Source organism: Chlorocebus sabaeus, chromosome 27 (genome assembly GCF_047675955.1).
Source record: "Chlorocebus sabaeus isolate Y175 chromosome 27, mChlSab1.0.hap1, whole genome shotgun sequence".
NCBI classification, from domain to species: Eukaryota; Metazoa; Chordata; class Mammalia; order Primates; family Cercopithecidae; genus Chlorocebus; species Chlorocebus sabaeus.
In genome coordinates this window covers 8,161,544-8,179,846 of record NC_132930.1, presented here as the reverse complement: position 1 = coordinate 8,179,846, position 18,303 = coordinate 8,161,544, and the positions used below count along the sequence as shown (strand labels likewise).

At 44.4% G+C, this 18,303-nt stretch overlaps 1 protein-coding gene across 4 annotated transcripts in view; it reads right to left on the bottom strand.

The window, feature by feature from the left end:
- Nucleotides 1-18,303, bottom strand: part of ATP8A1 (ATPase phospholipid transporting 8A1) — a 266,338-nt gene that overhangs the window by 118,853 nt on the left and 129,182 nt on the right. For all 4 annotated transcript variants that reach the window (XM_008017516.3, XM_008017518.3, XM_008017515.3 and 1 more), the window contains 2 exons: nt 3,109-3,193; nt 854-993 (listed from right to left, as the gene is read on the bottom strand). In XM_008017516.3, coding sequence (XP_008015707.1) covers nt 854-993; nt 3,109-3,193 — 225 coding nt within the window. The remainder of the gene's footprint in view (nt 1-853; nt 994-3,108; nt 3,194-18,303) is intronic.

Below are 18,303 nucleotides of genomic sequence, written 5' to 3'. Positions count from 1 at the left end.
ACACTTGAGTGATTCAGAGGATGAATACTGGAGGAAGAGTGAGGATTCTGGCTCCCCCTATTAGGAGCTGTGTACTCTCAGCCAAATTACTTAACCTCTCTGTTACGTTGGAGTCTTCATCTATAAGATAGGAATAATTAGCATCTGAAAGGGATGTTGTGAGGACTGACTAGATTAATAGATGAAAGTGCTATGAACAGCACCTGGCACACAGCAAGTGCTACACAAAAATGTTTTCCTAATTAAGGAAGCAAGATTCTTGCTATTTATACAGTCTCAATCAAAACATATCCATCACTTTCTGGCTTAATAGCCTTGGTTTCCTCATCTGTAAAATGGGAACATTTACGGCTGTCACAGAAATAATACAGGTGTATGTCTGTCACAATGACTGGGCAAGTGTAAGCACTGGATTACTCTCTTATATATTATTATCAGCTATGGAAGCTGTGTGATTACAGTACTATTTTACATTGCATTGCATATTATATTATTAACTCAAAGTGCACATGTCATGTATGTAATGTGTGAGTGTATGTGGGGGCATGTTCCATATCCTCAGAGATCCAGAAACTGACACATGTTGGCAAGGAGATTGCTAGACTGGCCAAACCTTGATCCAAAATTGTGAAAAGGGTGAAGATCTATACAAAGTAATATCTAACCCCAAAGGCTTCTCAGCAACATTTTAACGCATATTAAGATTTGTTAATGCTTAGATGATGAGAGGGTATTCAGCAGTGAATGGTATGTCAAAAGATATTTTGACTTTTATTCCATTGGTTCCTTGAATAAAGATCGAAACTCTCTGGAAACCAAACCCCCTGTATGATCCACCGAATCATCCACGTACCTTTTCAATCAACTCGTAGCTCTCTTCGAGTTTGAGCAGCCTGTTCTGCACGGATGTAGATGCTCGCTGATAGACTGCTCGCCACTCCTGAAAGTCGCTCTCTGAAATCTCAGCCACAGCAAAACATAAAGTTCTTAACCCTGAAAAAGGTAGCATACATCACCCCAACACACCAACGAAAATTTTATTCAGAAGTCTGAGGTTTCTGTTTTATTTCACAAAGTCTCATTTTGAAAAAAGTGATTCCATACAAACAATATGCTGAAGCCCAATTAAATTATGACAAAAACTTAGTATAAATAGTAGATTAATGTTCCCCTGGTCTTTAAAATTGGTACCCTGCTTCTAATTCCCAACCCTTTTAATCCATCTTCCATGCCTAGTGTGGCATTTCTAAAATCCTAATCTTATCAAGCAATTCTTTTGCTTCGAATCTTCCAATTTTTCCCCAGGACAAAATTTAAGCCCCAAAGTACGGCTTATACATGTCTCATCAGGGGCCTTCACTCTCATTCCCTGCAATTCACTTCCCACACACAGGGGTCTTTGCACATGCTGGTAACTTTTTCTCCATTCTGCTTTTCCCAATGACTGCCCATTGTCTGCCTTGCAAGTAGTTTAAGACTCAGATCTGAAAATCATCTCTTTGATGCACCCTCCTCTCACCCAGATGCCAAAGGCAGAAACAGTCCTATGGCGTGAGTGACAATGTTTTAGAGTTTTTCTTGTATGTCTCCTCTATTAAAGCACTTGGAAAGCAGGGACCCAGAGTGCTTCAGAGTAACTCAGTACCAAGCATAGTGGCTGACTTTTTATAGTGGCCTCACAGATGTTTACGAAGGAAGAGAGACCCCGGTGGGGTCTACTGGGAAAGCCACCTTCCTCTTACTAGGATATATGACTGCATTTATTACTATTCTTTGTCATCACAAATCTGTAGTTTAAAAGTCTAAGTGTAGTTGAGGGATAGTGGCAAAAAAGAACTGCCAGCAGATACACTCCAGGAAAACAATCAAAGCTGATATTTACAGTGACCCGCCCCTGTGCCTGGTGCCTGCCAATTTCATAACACATCTCTCTCAGCCAGAAAAAAGTAGATGGATTGGAAGAAAGGAGAAGCCAAAGCACTTGTCAGCTACGCAAGGAAGCAGTTATTTAGGTTCGCAAGAAGACACCGCCCTCACTCCAGGTCATTTAATTCTTAGAATGACTAGGACCAGATGCTAGGCTTAGTGATCTCAAGACAAAATGTGTCGAAGGGAACATGTCAGAAGTAAGAAGCAAGGAACATACAAAGTTCCCAGAGAACTCTACCTTCCAAGAAAGGGTGGTCTACTGCCAGATCACTGAGAGTGGAACTCAAATCTTTGGGGCCATCTTAGGACATGTTTTTCTCTCTTGAAAACTTGGCTGGAAAACTTACTGGAGGGTAGTCATGGGGAGAAGTGTAATCTAGCCCAGTGCCAGAAAGAATAGGGTGGAGGTGTGGGCCAAATCATTAAAATCTAAGAGTGGAGTATCTTTAATATCACATCCAGAGAGGAGAAAGATGCCCTCAGTTCTCCTCCAAAACAAAAAGAATCTGTGTTGTATGCTGGGTAGGTTGTATCTGTCAAGGTCTGAGGCTGGGCCTTAAGGAATCTGAATTCTATGAATATATATGTTTCCATGCTTTTACATTTTGAAGAACTGTACAGAGGTTTTTCAAAAGCCATCTTTTTGTTTGTTTGTGTTGGCTTTTGTTTTTGCCTAGTGTTTTAAAAAACATTCCTATCTTTTCTCTGCCTGAGTTAACAGGAAAAAAGTATTTGATCAGGTCAGTTTGGTGCCACTGGCAACAGTTCCAGCTGAAACAGACAGGAGTGAAAACTGAGACTGGAGATTTAGATTCAGCTAGAACTACCATTGTCAAGTATGAGGTAAGACTCTACAAATTCTTGTAGTAACTGACTCTCATGTTTAACAACCCTTGCTGCCTTTCATCTAACCTAGATCTTCTCTCTAGACTAGGTACTGCTTTGCCTTGCACATAATATATTTCAGGAGGACAGAGAGACAGGGCAAAGCTTGATTATCTTATTTTGCATTCTCAGGCTTCACACAGAGCCTGGCTTGTGGTAGGGGCTCTCTCTATTGAGTTGCAATACACTGAATAACAATTTTAATAGCTACATAAGTTTTTAATAGAAAGTCTTGAGTTGAAATATACGATTTCCTTTTATTTTAATCATGCTTTATTGCCGAATTACACTTACCTTCTGTAGCAAACTGCTCTAAATGTTTCAGGGTAATTTCTTTGTATTTTGATGTCTCTGCCAGTCGATCATAAATTACAGTGTCCTGGAAAACAGACAGAAGGTAAAATGACTTCATTAAGCATTCTGAGTTTAATAAAGTTGATGTTGGTAACAACAGTAGTAGGAAATCAGTGTAACAACCACCAATCTCTTTTAGCATTCTTTTTAAAGAACAAGGTATTTTTGTCTAATAATACTATTTCCCTAGTGACATTAAGTAATGTCTCTAGTCTTGCATCTTCATCTTTCCTCTTTCTGAATAAAATTGTAGTTATTCCCATGTTCGTATCTCATATTCTACTTCACTTACCTTCCACATGCTGCAAGATCTACCCCAACCCAGAAGGTTTTCCAGAACACCTTCACAGGTGTTCATAGGTGCTGCAAGGAAGAACGGTCTAGAACTCAAGTAAGTTTGGGAAACACTGGACTGAGCACAGCAACAGAGCTTGTCTTGCTGCAACAGTCCTTGGGGGCTTTAAAATGCCAGTGTGCACAGTGGATCTTGAAGGGGCTACATGATATGTGCCCCAAACTCGTTGAACCACAGAACTTTTTAGGGTTTAGAGCATGTTTATGGGACCAGTGCTCACAGAAGAACAAACTTTAAGAAATACAGGACTAAATCCACTGAAAGGGCCAGTGGGTATTGTGGGGAGAACCTTGGACAAATCTCGAAATGCCTTAAATAGCCATATATTTCTGATTGTGTCACTTTAGCTTTAAGACTCAGTTGACTTAATCTGTAAAATTTGGTTACCGGATTATGTTTAAAGTTCTTTTCAGCTTTAACTTCACGTACCACTTATGCTTCTCTAGTTTTTGCTCTTTTATAAATTGCCTATTATTCCTTTAGTTATTATCCAGCTTTGGTTTAGTGCTTTAAGAATTTTCATATTCAACCTTCATGGTTTTATTAGACCAGGAAAAAATAAATCATTTATCTGCAATTACTCTCTCAGTGGTATTACCCATTTTGGGGTCTCCAGTCCCAGGGCTGATATTTGGAAGCAGACTAATGGAGTATGATTTAGAACCCTTGAGAGAAACAGAACTTAGTGACCTCAGAACAGATGGAGTATTCCAAGCTGCAATTAGGAATTTCTTTTCATTTTTTCAGTGATGGAATGGGAAGGGGGGCAAAGCAAAAGGAAATGATAGCTTCCCCTCATGGCTCGTTTCTGAGAATGAGAAGAAGAATTTGTAAATTCTTCTTTTAAGAACAATTAAATTTTAAAATAATATTTTCAATGATATTAATACAGTCCACTCGAAAACTAAGAAAATATATGAAAACATTAAAATCATGAAAACAAAAGTGATAAGTAATATAGTTAAAAGGATTAAATTATGTAGTGTATCCAACCGTTCTAGTGGAAGAAGTTGACGTTTAGAATGGGAAAAATTAATTTTCTACCTTCTTTATAGTGTTGAGAAAAAGCAGAAGAAAGATGTGGCCTTCTGCATTAAACGTATAGTATGTTTTTAAAACGACAATCGCAATCGGCTGGCCATGCCTATACATGAAAAATGAATAAACACTGTGATGGTTAATACTGAGTGTCAACTTGATTGGATTGAAGGATGTGGTGTATCTGTGAGGGTGTTACCAAAGGAGATTAACATCTGAGTCAGTGGGCTCCGGAAGGAGACCCACCCTTAATCTGGGTGGGCACCATCTAGTCACCTGCCAGGAATATAAAGCAGGCAGAAAAACATGAAATGGCAAGACCGGCCTAGCCTCCCAGCCTACATCTCTCTCCTGTGCTTCCTGCCCTGGAACATCGGACTCCAAGTTCTTCAGTTTTGGAACTCGGACTGGCTCTCCTTGCTCCTCAGCCTGCAGGTCCCACGGCCTATTGTGGGACTTTGTGATTGTGTGAGTTAATGCTTAATAAATTCCCCTTTATATATATGTATTTATTCTATTAGTTCTGTCCCTCTAGAGAACCTTAATACAGATTTTGGTACCAAGTGTGGTTCTAGAGGAACAGAATATTAAGATGGAGTTCTTTCATTCGTTTTGGGGTTTCTGGCTGCTTAATATGATTAGACCCCAAAATGCTAAGGACTCTACTTCTAGTAGTATGCAGAACACTGATAGTCCTTGGCGTAAACTGTTTAGAGAGTTATGTAAAATAAATGCATTTGACATTCCTGATTCTTCGTTCATGAGAGGCAATGAGTTTAGTGACTTTATACATAATACCTTTGGCCATGTGTGGAGAACCAAGGAACATAATGAAGCTGGTTGGTTGCTCCTAAGTTCAGTGGACAATGTAATGAAAGAAAATGATGAACTGAGGGATTCTATCTCCTGGCTTCAGAAGCAGATACTGAGTCTCAAATCTGCTAAGATTGCCCTGAGTAAGAGTCTTATCTCCTGCAGGGAAAGGGCTGAAGTTGTGGAAAAATAGACACAAGCTGTTATCATGCGAGTGGCTGACCTGCAAGGAAAGATGCATGAACAGCCTCTACAGGTGTCTACTGTTAAAGTGAGGGCATTGATTGGAAAAGAATGGGATCCGGCAGGGACATGTGAGAGGACCCTGATGAAGCTGGGGACACTGAATTTGTAAACTCTGATGAACCTTTTTTTGCCAGAAGTAACAGCTTCCCCATTCCCAGGAGTGGCAACATCCCCTCTCTGAACCCTCTCAGCCATCAGCCTTTCCACCTTTGTCTGAGGAGATAAACCCTGGGCTGCCTGCGGTAACAATGATGTCCTCCCCTGAGGCAGTTGCCAGGCAAGATGATGTTGATTCTCTTCAGGAGCCACCCCCAACACCCCTGTTTGCTTCTAGACTATAACTAGACTAAAGTCCCAGTGGGCCCCTGGAGGTGAGGATGAGAGTATGACTCATGAGTAGATGTGCTACACTAAAAAAGAATTGCCTGAGTTTTCAAACTTATATAAGCAGAAAACTTCTAGGTCAAATGGATAAAAGACTAATTTGAATTACAAAAACCGAGAATCACAGCCCCTCAATCAATTTCCAAACTTGAGCCAGTTTACAGACCCAGAACCCCCTGAATGAAGGGGAGGCTGGGTCCCCTTGAAAAAAGACCCCACTGCATTACCAACAATTTATGCTGTTAATCTTTCTCCCATCCTTCCCCAAAGAGACCTCCGCCGGCCTTTTACCAGGGTAACTGTGCACTGGGGAAAGGGAAATGATCAGACATTTTGGGGACTACTGGACACTGGCTCTGAGCTGATGATTCCAGGGGACCCAAAATGTCACCGTGGTCCTCCAGTTAAAAGTAGGGGCTTATGGAGGTCAGGTAATTAATGGAGTTTTAGCTCAGCTCTGACTTAGAGTGAGTCCAGTGGATCTCCAGGCTCATCCTGTGGTCATTTCCCTGGTGCCAGAATTCATAATTGGCACAGACATACTTGGCAGCTAGCAGAATCCCCACACTGGCTCCCTGACTGGTAGAGTGAGTGCTATTATGGTGGGAAAGGCCAAACGGAAGCCATTAGAGCTGCCTCTACCTAGAAAAATAGTAAATCAAAAATGGTATCACATCCCTGGAGGGACTGCAGAGATTAGCGCCACCACCAAGGACTTGAAAGACGAAAGGGTGGTGAATCACCACCACCCCCATTCAACTCTCCCATTTGGCCTGTGCAGAAGACAGACAGATCTTTGGGGAATGATCTGTGGATTACCATTAGCTTAACCAAGGGGTGACTCCAATTGCAGCTGCTGCACCAGATGTGGTTTCATTGCTCGAGCAAATTAACACATCTCCTTGTACCTGGTATGCAGCCACTGACTAGGCAAATTCCTTTTTCTTCACTCCTGCCCATAAGGCCCACCAAGCAATTTGCCTTCAATATACCTTTGCTGTTCTAACTCAGGAGTATATCAACCCTCTGGTTTTGTGTCATGATCTTATTCAGAAAGCCCTTGATTGCTTTTCATTTCCACCAGATATCACACTGGTCCATCACACTGATGACATACTGATTGCATCCAGTGAGCAGGATGTAGCAAACACACTGGACTTACTGGTGAGACATTTGCATGCCAGAGGATGGGAAATAAACCTGACTAAAATTAAGGGACCCTCCACCTCAGTAAAATTTCTAGGGGTCCAGTGGTGTGGGGATTGTTGAGATATTCCTTCTAAGGTGAAGAATAAGTTGTTGCATTTGGCCCCTCCTACAGTGAAAGGCACAATGCCTACTCGGCTTATTTGGATTTTAGAGGCATCACATTCCTTATTTGGGTGTGTTACTCTGGCCCATTTATCAAGTGACCCAGAAGGCTGCCAGTTTTGAGTGGGGTCCAGAACAGGAGACAGGTCCTGTATGAGCTGCTCTGCCACTTGGCCCATATGACCCAGCAGATCCAATAGTGTTTGAGGTGTCAGTGGCAGATGGGGATGCTGTTTGGAGCCTTTGGCAGGCCCCCATAGGTGAATCACGGCAGAGGCATCTCGGATTTTGGAGCAAGGCTCTGCCATAATCTGCAGGTAACTACTCTCCTTTTGAAGGACAGCTCTTGGCTTGTTACTGGGCTTTGGTGGAAACTGAACATTTGATCATGGGTCATCAAGTCACGGTGCGATCTGAACTGCCTATCATGAACTGGGTGCTTTCTGACCCATCTCGCCATGAAGTGGGCCATGCATAGCAGCACTGCATCATCAAATTGAAGTGGTATATACGTGATGGGGCTTGATCAGGTCCTGAAGGCACAAGTAAGTTACGTGAGGAAGTGGCTCAAGTGCCCATGGTCTCCACTCCTCCCACTCTGTCTTCTCTCCCGAATCCTGCACCAATGGCCTCATGGGGAGTTTCCCCTGTGATCAGTTGACAGAGGAAGAGAAGACTAGGGCCTGGTTCACAGACGGTTCTGTACAATATGCAGGCACTACCCAAAATTGGACAGCTACAGCATGACAGTCCCTTTCTAGAACATCCCTGAATGACAGCAGAGAAGGGAAATCTTCCCAGTGGGCAGCACTTCAAGCAGTGCACCTGGTTGTGCACTTTGCATGGAAGGAAAAATGACCAGATGTGCGATTATATACTGATTCATGGGCTGTAGCCAATGATTTGGCTGGATGGTCAGGGACGTGGAAGAAGCATGACTGGAAAATTGGTTACAAAGAAATCTGGGGAAGAAGTACGCAGATGGACCTCTCTGAGTGGTCAAAAGCTGTGAAGATATTTGTATCCCATGTGAGTGCTCACCAGTGGGTGACCTCAGCAGAGGAAGATTTTAAGAATCAAGTGGATAGGATGAATTGTTCTGTGGACACCACTCAGCCTCTTTCCCCAGCCACCCCGTCATCACCCAATGGGCCCATGAACAAAGTGGCCATGGTGGCAGGGGTGGAGGTTATGCATGGGCTCGGCAACATGGGCTTCCACTCACCAAGGCTGACCTGGCTACGGCCACTGCTGAGCCCAATTTGCCAGCCACAGAGACCAACACTGAGCCCTTGATATGGCACCATTCTTTGGGGTGATCAGCCAGCCACCTGGTGGCAGATTGTTGCATCATGGAAAGGGCAGAGGTTTGTCCTCACTGGAATAGACATTTACTCTTGACATGGGTTTGCCTATCCTGCACACAGTGCTTCTGCCAAGACTACCATCTGTGGACTCAGTCTTCCACACAGTACTGCCTCTGACCAAGGCACTCACTTCACAGGTAAAGAAGTGTGGCAGTGGGCTCATGCTCATGGAACTCACTGGTCTTACCATGTTTCTATCATCCTGAAGTAGCTGGATTGATAGAACGGTGGAATGGCCTTTTGAGTCACGATTACAATGCCAACTAGGTGACAACATTTTGCAGGGCGGGAGCAAAGTTCTCCAGAAGGCCGTGTATGCTCTGAATCAGCGTCCAATATATGGTACTGTTTCTCCCATAGTCAGGAGTCAGGGATCCAGGAATCAAGGCGTGGAAGTGGAAGTGGCACCACTCACCATCACCCCTAGTGATCCACTAGCAACATATTTGCTTCGTGTTCCTGTGACATTATGTTCTGCTGGCCTAGAGGTCTTAGTTCCAGAGGGAGGAACACTGTCATCAGGAGACACAACAGTGATTCAATTAAACTGGAAGTTAAGATTACCACCTGGACACTTTGGGCTCCTCCTACCTTTAAGTCAACAGGCTGAGAAGGGAGTTACAGTGTTGGCTGGGGTGACCGACCCAGACTACCAAGATGAAATCAGTCTACTGCTCCATAATAGAGGTAGGGAAGAGTATGCATGGAATACAGGAGATCCATTAGGGTGTCTCTTAGTATTACTGCACCCTGTGATAAATGGGATCAATGGGAAACTACAACAGCCCAATGCAGGCAGGACTACAAATGGTCCAGATCCTTCAGGAGTGAAGGTTTATGTCACTCCACCAGGAAAAAACCCACAACTTGCTGAGGTGCTTGCTGAAGGCAAAGGGAATACAGAGTGGGTAGCAGAAGAAGGCAGTCATCAATACTAGTTATGACTACATGACCAGCTGCAGAAACAAGGACTGTAACTGTCATGAGTATTTCCTCACCAATTCCCCAGCTAACATCATATCGAATGGGGAAAAGCTGAAAGCTTTCCTCCACGAACTGGAACAAGATAAGGAAGCCCTCTTTCATCACAGTTATTCAAAACAGTACTGGAAGTTGAGGCCAGAGAAATCAGCAAGAGAAAGAAATAAAAGGAATACAAATTGGAAAAGAGGAAGTCAAATTGTTCCTCTTTGCTGATGACATGATCTTATATCTGCAAAAACCTGAAGACTCTACCAAAAAACTTAGATTTTGATAAACGAAATCAGTAAAGTTGCAGGATACAAAATCAATGTACAAAAATCAGTAGCACTTCTCTATACCAATAATATCTAGATGAGAAAGAAAAAAGCCAATCCCACTGACAACAGTCATAAAAAACCTGGGCCAGGTGTGGTGGCTCAGGCCTGTAATCCTCGCACTCTGAGAGGCTGAGGTGGGCATTCAAGACCTGCCTGAGCAACAAGGCGAAACCCCACCTCTACAAAAAATACAAAAAAGTCAGTCAGGTGTGGTTGTGCGTGCTTGTAGTCCCAGTTACTCGGGAGTATGAGGTGGGAGGATCATGTGAACACAGGAAGTTAAGGCTGCAGTGAGCCACGATCATATCACTGCACTCCAGTCTGGGCAGCAGAGTGAGACCTTGTCTCAAAAAAATACACACACACACACACACACACACACACACACACACACACAAATACATAGGAATAAATTTAACCAAGGAGGTGAAAGATCTCTACAAGAAAAACAAAACACTGGTATAAGAAATTGAAGGCTGGGTGTGATGGCTCACGTCTGTAATCCCAGCACATTGGGAAGCCGAGGTGGGCTAATCAGCTGAGGTCGGAAGTTCAAGACCAGCCTGGCCAACATGGTGAGACCCTGTCTCTACAAAAAATACAAAAAATTAGCTGGGCATGATGGCGAGTGACTGCAATCCCAGCTACTCAGGAGGCTGAGGCAGAAGAATCACTTGAACTCAGAAGGTGGAGGTTGTCGTGAGCTGAGATCGTGCCACTGCACCCCAGACTGGGCGACAAACTCCATCTCAAAAAAAAAAAAAAAAAAAAAAAAAGAAAAGAAATTGAAGGTGACACACAAAAAAATGGAAAACATCCCATGCCCTACTGGACTGGAATAATATCACTAAATATGACCATATTGCCCAAAGCAATCTATAGATTCAATGCAATCCCTATCAAAATACCAATGCTGAAAATGGCGGATAGGAGGCAGGACTAACTTGCAACTCCCACTCAGATGGATGAAGCAGTGTGGAGACTCATATTGTGAACTGTCAGGCCTCTGAGCCTAAGCTAAGTCATCATATCCCCTGTGACCTGCACATATATATCCAGATGGCCTGAAGCAACTGAAGATTCACAAAAGAAGTGAAAATAGCCTTAACTGATGACATTCTACCATTGTGATTTGTTCCTGCCCCATCCTAACTGAGACGATATATTCTGCCCTGCCCTTAAGAAGGTACTTCATAATATTCTCCCCCGCCCTTAAGAATGTACTTTGTATGCCTATCCCAAAACTATAAGAACTAATGATAATCCCACCACCCTCTGCTGACTCCTTTTTCGGACTCAGCCCGCTTGCACCCAGGTGAAATAAATAGCCTTGTTGCTCACACAAAGCCTGTTTGGTGGACTCTCTTCACACGGATGCGCGTGACATTTGGTGCCGAAGACCCGGGACAGAACTCCTTTGGGAGACCGGTCTCCTGTCCTTGCCCTCACTCCATGAGGAGATCCTCCTATGACCTGGGGTCCTCAGACCAACCAGCCCAAGGAACATCTCACCAATTTCAAATCAGTTAAGTGGTCTTTTCACTCTTCTCCAGTCTCTCTCGCTACCCTTCAATCTCCCTGTCCTTCCAATTCCAGTTCTTTTTCCTCTCTAGCAGAGACAAAGGAGACACACTTTATCCGTGGACCCAAAACTCCGGGGCCGGTCACGGACTCGGGAAGACAGCCTTCCCTTGGTGTTTAATCACTGTGGGGACACCTGCCTGATTATTCACCCACACTACATTGGTGTCTGATCACTGCAGGGATGCCTGCCTTGGTCATTCACCCACATTCCCTTGGTGGCAAGTCAATTGCAGGGATGCCTGCTTTGGCTGCTCCCCACCTGCCTTCTCTGTGTCTCTACCTTTCTCTTTAAGTTTACCTCCTTCCCTATGGGCAACCTTCTACCCTCCATTCCCCCTTCTTGTTCCTTAGGCTGTGTTCTCAAGTACTTAAAACCTTATCAACTCACACCTGACCTAAAACTTAACTGCCTAATTTTCTTCTGCAATATTGCTTGGCCCCAATACAAACTTGACAGTAGTTCCAAGAGGCCAGAGAAAGGCACTTTTGATTTGTCTATCTTACAAGATCTACATAATTTTTGTCAAAAAATGGGCAACTGGTCTGAGGTGCCTGACATCCAGGCATTCTGCTACACATTGGTCCCTCCCGAGTCTCTGCTCCCAATGCGACTCACCCCGAATCTTTCTTCTTTCTCTCCTGTCTGTTCCTTCAGTCTCCACCCCAAGCTCTGAGTCCTTTGAATCCTTCTTTTCTACGGACTCATCTGACCTCTCCCTTTCTCCCTAGGCTGCTCCTTGCCAGGCTGAGCCAGGTCCCAATTCTTCCTCAGCCTCTGCTCCCCCACCTTATAATCTTTCTATCACCTCCCCTCCTCACACCCGGTCTGGCTTACAGTTTCATTCTGCGACTAGCCCTCCCCAACCTGCCCAACAATTTCCTCTTAAAGAGGTGACAGGAGCTAAAGGCATAGTCAAGGTTAATGCTCCTTTTTTCTTTATGTGACCTCTCCCAAATCAGTTAGCATTTAGGCTCTTTTTAATTAAATATAAAAACCCAGCCCAGTTCATGGCACATTTGGCAACAACCCTTAGATGCTTTACTGCCCTGGACCCAGAGGGGCCAGAAGGCCACCTTAATATGCATTTTATCACACAGTCAGCTCCTGACATTAGAAAAAAACTTCAAAAATTGGAATCCAGTCCTCAAACCCCACAACAGGAATTAATCAACCTCGCCTTTAAGGTGTACAATAGAGAGGAGGTAGCCAGACAGCAACGCACTTCTGAGTTACAGCTACTTGCCTCTGCTGTAAGACAACCCACAACTATATCTCCAGCATACAAAAACTTCAGAATATCCAAGCCGGGGCTCCTTCAAAACATCCTCGTGCACCTTGCTGCAAATGCCAAAAGCCTGGCCACTGGGTCTCAGAATGCCCACAGCCTGGGATTCCTCCTAAGCTGTGCCCTGTCTGTGTGGGCCCCCACTGGAGGCTGGACTGTCTGACTCACATTGCCGCCGCTCCTAAAGCCCCTGGAGCCCAAACCCAGCGTTCCTTAGCTGACTCCTTCCCAGATCTCCTTGGCTTAGCAGTTGAAGACTGATGCTGCCTGATCGCTTTGGAAGCCTCCTGGACCATCATGGACGCCGAGCTTTGGGTAACTCTTACAGTGGAGGGTAAGTCCATCCCCTGTTTAATTGATATGGGGGCTACCCACTCCACATTACCTTCAAGGGCCTGTTTCTCTTGCCCCCATAACTGTTGTGGGTATTGACAACCAAGCTTCAAAACCCCTTAAAACTCCCCTACTCTGGTGCCAACTAGGACAACTTTCTTTTATGCACTCTTTTTTTAGTTATCCCCACCTGCCCAGTTCCCTTATTAGGCTGAGACATTTTAACCAAATTATCTGCTTTCCTGATTATTCCTGGACTACAGCCACATCTCATTGCCAACCTTCTTCCCAACCCAAAGCCTCCCTCACGTCTTCCTCTCGTATCCCCCACCTTAACCCACAATATGGGACACCTTCACTTCCTCCCTGGCAACTGATCACACGCCCATTACTATCCCATTAAAACCTAATCACCCTTATTCTGCTCAATGCCAGTATCCCATTCCACAACAGCTTTAAGGGGATTAAAGCCTGTTATCACTTGCCTGCTACAGCATAGACTTCTAAAACCTATAAACTCTCCTTACAATTCTCCCATTTTACCTGTTCAAAAACTGGACAAGTCTTACAGGTTAGTTCAGGATCTGTGCCTTATCAACCAAATTGTTTTGCCTATCTACCCTGTGGTGTCCAACCCATACACTCTTTTGTCCTCAATACCTTCCTCCACCACACACTATTCCATTCTTGATCTTAAAGATGCTTTTTTCGCTGTTCCTCTACACCCCTCATCCCAGCCTCTGTTTGCTTTTACCTGGACTGACCCTGACACCCATCAGTTCCAGCAGCTTACCTGAATTGTACTGCCGCAAGGCTTCAGAGACAGCCCTCATTACTTCAGTCAAGCTCTTTCTCAAGATCTACTTTATTTCCTCCCCTCCACTTCTCACCTTATTCAATATATTGATGACCTTCTACTTTGTAGCTCCCCCTTTGAATCTTCTCAACAAGACACCCTCCTGTTCCTTCAACATTTATTTTCCAAGGGATATTGGGTATCCCCTTCCAAAGCTCAAATTTCTTCTCCATCCATTACCTACTTCAGCATAATTTTTCATAAAAACACATGTGCTCTCCCTGCCAATCATGTCTGACTGAACTCTCAAACTCCAACCCCTTCTACAAAACAACAGCTCCTTTCCTTCCTAGGCATGGTTGGATACCTGGTTTTGCCATCCTAACAAAAGCATTATATAAACTCACAAAAGGAAACCTAGGACCCCATAGATCATAAATCCTTTCCCCACTCCACTTTCCGTTCCTTGAAGACAGCTTTAGAGACTGCTCCCGCACTAGCTCTCCCTGACTCATCCCAACCCTTTTCATTACACACAGCTGAAGTGCAGGGCTGTGCAGCTGGAATTCTTACACAAGGACCAGGACTGTGCTCTGTAGCCTTTCTGTCCAAACAAGTTGACCTTACTGTTTTAGGCTGGCCATCATGTCTCCATGCGGCGGCCACCACTGCCCTAATACTTTTAGAGGCCCTCAAAATCACAAACTATGCTCAACTCACTCTCTACAGTTCTCATAACTTCCAAAATCTATTTTCTTCCTCACACCTGACACGTATACCTTCTGCTCCCCTGTTCCTTTAGCTGTACTCACTCTTTGTTGAGTTTCCCACAGTTATCATTGTTCCTGGCCCAGACTTTAATCTGGCCTCCCACATTATTCCGGATACCACACCTGACCCCCATGACTGTTATCTCTCTGATCCACCCGGCATTCATGCCATTTCCCCATATTTCCTTCTTTCATGTTCCTCACCCTGATCACACTTGGTTTATTGATGGCAGCTCCACCAGGCCTAATTTCTACTCAACAGCAAAGGCAGGCTATGCTATAGTATCTTCCACATCTATCACTGAGGCTACTGGTCTGCCCCACTCTACTATCTCTCAGCAAGCCAAACTCATTGCCTTAACTCTGGCCCTCACTCTTGTAAAGGGAATACACATCAATATTTATACTGTGTCTAAATATGCCTTCCATATCCTGCACCACCATGCTGTTATATGGGCAGAAAGAAATTTCCTCACTATGTAAGGGTCCTCCATCATTAATGCCTCTTTAATAAAAACTCTTCTTGAAGCTGCTTTACTTCCAAAGGAAGCTGGAGTCATTCACTGCAAGGGCCATCAAAAGGCATCAGATCCCATCGCTGAGGGCGCTTATGCTGATAAGGTAGCTAAAGAAGCAGCTAGCGTTCCAACTTCTGTCCCTCATGGCCAGTTTTTCTCCTTCTCATTGATCACTCCTATTTACTCTCCCACTGAAGTTTCCACCTATCAATCCCTCTCCACTCAAGGCATATGGTTCTTAGACCAAAAAAAAAGAAAAAAAAAAAAAAAATCTTCCAGCCTCACAGGCCCATTCTATTCTATTCTGTCATCATTTCATAACCTCTTCCATGTAGGTTACAAGCTGTTAGCCCGCCTCTTAAAACCTCTCATTTCCTTTCCATTGTGAAACTCCATCCCCAATCTGCCACTCTTGACTCCCTCTTGGAGTGGACAGATGATCTTTGCTAGGGTACACTCCAATACTTTCACCCTGATGAAATCCTATTCTTTACTTTTATATTCACTCTTATTTTCGTTCCTGTTCTTAAGCCTCCCTATACCTCTCCCCAGCTGTCTCCACCACACTATCAATCTCATTCACTCTCTCCAGCCGTTTCTAATCCTTCTTTAACAAACAATTGCTGGCTTTGCATTTCTCTTTCCTCCAAAATCGCTGAGGCCTCAATTTACTGCTGAAAAGGAGGAATCTGTATATTTTTAAATGAAGAGTGTTGTTTTTACCTAAATCAATCTGGCCTGGTATAGGACAACATAAAAAACTCAAGGATAGAGCCCAAAAACTCTCCAACCAAGCAAATAATTACATTGAACCCTCTTGGACACTAATTGGATGTCCTGGGTACTCCCAATTCTTACTCCTTTAATACTTATTTTTCTCCTTCTTTTATTTGGACCTTGTGTCTCTCCTTCTTTCATTTGGACCTTGTGTCTTCTGTTTAGTTTCTCAATTCATACAAAACTGCATCCAGGTCATCACCAATAATTCCAAACGACAAAAGCTCCTTCTAACAACCCCACAATATCACCCCTTACCTCAAAATCTTTCTTCAGTTTAATCTCTCCCATTGTAGGTTCCCATGCTGCTCCTAATCCCACTTGAAGCAGCCCTGAGAAACATCACCCATTATCTCTCCATACCACCCCCAAAAATTTTCGCCACCCCAACACTTCACCACTATTTTGTTTTGTTTTTCTTATTAATATAAGAAGACAGGAATGTCAGGGCTCTGAGCCCAAGCTAAGCCATCATACCCCCTGTGACCTGCACGTATACATCCAGATGGCCAAAGGCAACTGAAGATCCACAAAAGAAGTGAAAATAGCCTTAACTGATGACATTCCACCATTGTGACTTGTTCCTGCCCCATCCTAACTGATACCATATATTCTCCCCCACCCTTAAGAAGGTACTTTGTAATATTCTCCCCTACCCTTAAGAATGTACTTTGTATGCCTATCCCAAACCTATAACAACTAACGACAATCCCACCACCCTTGCTGACTCCTTTTTGGACTCAGCCCGCCTGCACCCAGGTGAAATAAACAGTCTGTTGCTCACATAAAGCCTGTTTGGTGGACTCTCTTCACACGGACGTGCCTGACATGAACTTTTGCTCCAAGAACTACCACATGAACATACCAGGAAAGCTGAGAGAATCTACACTTTTTGAAGGAGGTAGACTGACACTGCGGGTTTCATGGGACAGCTGAGGAACTGTGAGTCACAGCTTGCTTTCTCAGCTAGGAAGCTTGTAGCTGGGGGCAAGTTCTCAGCCTTGCTCACTGGCTGCTCAGAAATAAACTTGGTGCTGTTGGGGATGCATGGTGGGAGTGAGACCAGCCTTTTGGGCTACAGGTTGCATGGGTGCTGGGTCAAGGCCTATGGCTGCCAGCTTTCCCCCACTTCCCTGGTGATGTGTGTGATGCAGCAGAGGCAGCCATAATCCCCCTGGGAACATTACTCCATTGGCCTAGGAACCGCACCCCCATCCCCCACAGCAGCCTCAGCAAGTCCCACCCAAGGAGAGTCTCAGCTCAGATATTGAAAGGAGCTGGGCACATTCCTCAGCCCCGGGCTCAAAACAAACAAGCCCAGTACAAACACATCCCATCCTCCCATCCCACCACATATCGCCATATATCTCTCAAACTTCCTGAGCCCAGTACAAACACCACTTGGAAAGTCTCCGATAAGGAGGCAGCCATTCAAAGTTTTACTGAAAGCGCGGGAACCAAAAGAATTCCTTTGTTCCCCTGTAACTTTCGGGCTATAAAAAGCAAACACTCGCATTGTTCGAGGCCCTCTTGTATGCTGTGGAATGGAGGGACCAGGTTCGAACTTGTAGTAAAGATCTTTGCCGCTTGGCTTTGACTCTGGACTCTGGTGGTCTTCTTTGGGGAACAAACGGTCTGGGCATAACAATATGCCTGACTCTGCCCCTACCTGATAGTTTTTGTCTACCCACCCTAGTAGCTGAAGACAAAGGACATCTCTTGGGAGCTCTATGGCTTCACCTACTGCCTGACCCTAGGGCAAGCTTGCATCCTCCCTATACTACTGCAGCTGATGAGCTCTTGAAAGTGCCACCTCCTGGCTAGAGGCCAAACAAAACAAAACCAGCTCACTTAACAAAAATACAACCAAGGACCCTCTCCGAGTCCACTTCACTCCCCTGCTACCTCCACCAAAACAGCTGAGAGACCTGAAGATGGATCATATCATAGGACTCTGTGTAGACACTTGCCAGGACAGCCCAGAGCCTGATATCTCTGCTGGGTGGCTAGATCAAGAAGAGAAATAACAATCACTGCAGTTTGGCTCTCAGTAAGCCCCATCCCTAGAGGAAGGGGAAGAACACCAAACCAAGGGAGTACTCCATGGGCTGAAAGAATCGAAACATTTGCCCTTGAGCCCCAGCTCTTCCCTCTGTCATAGTCTACCCAAATGAGAAGGAAACAGAAAAACATTTCTGGTAACATGACAAAACAAGGTTTTTTTAATACCCCAAAAGATCATGCTAAGTCACCACA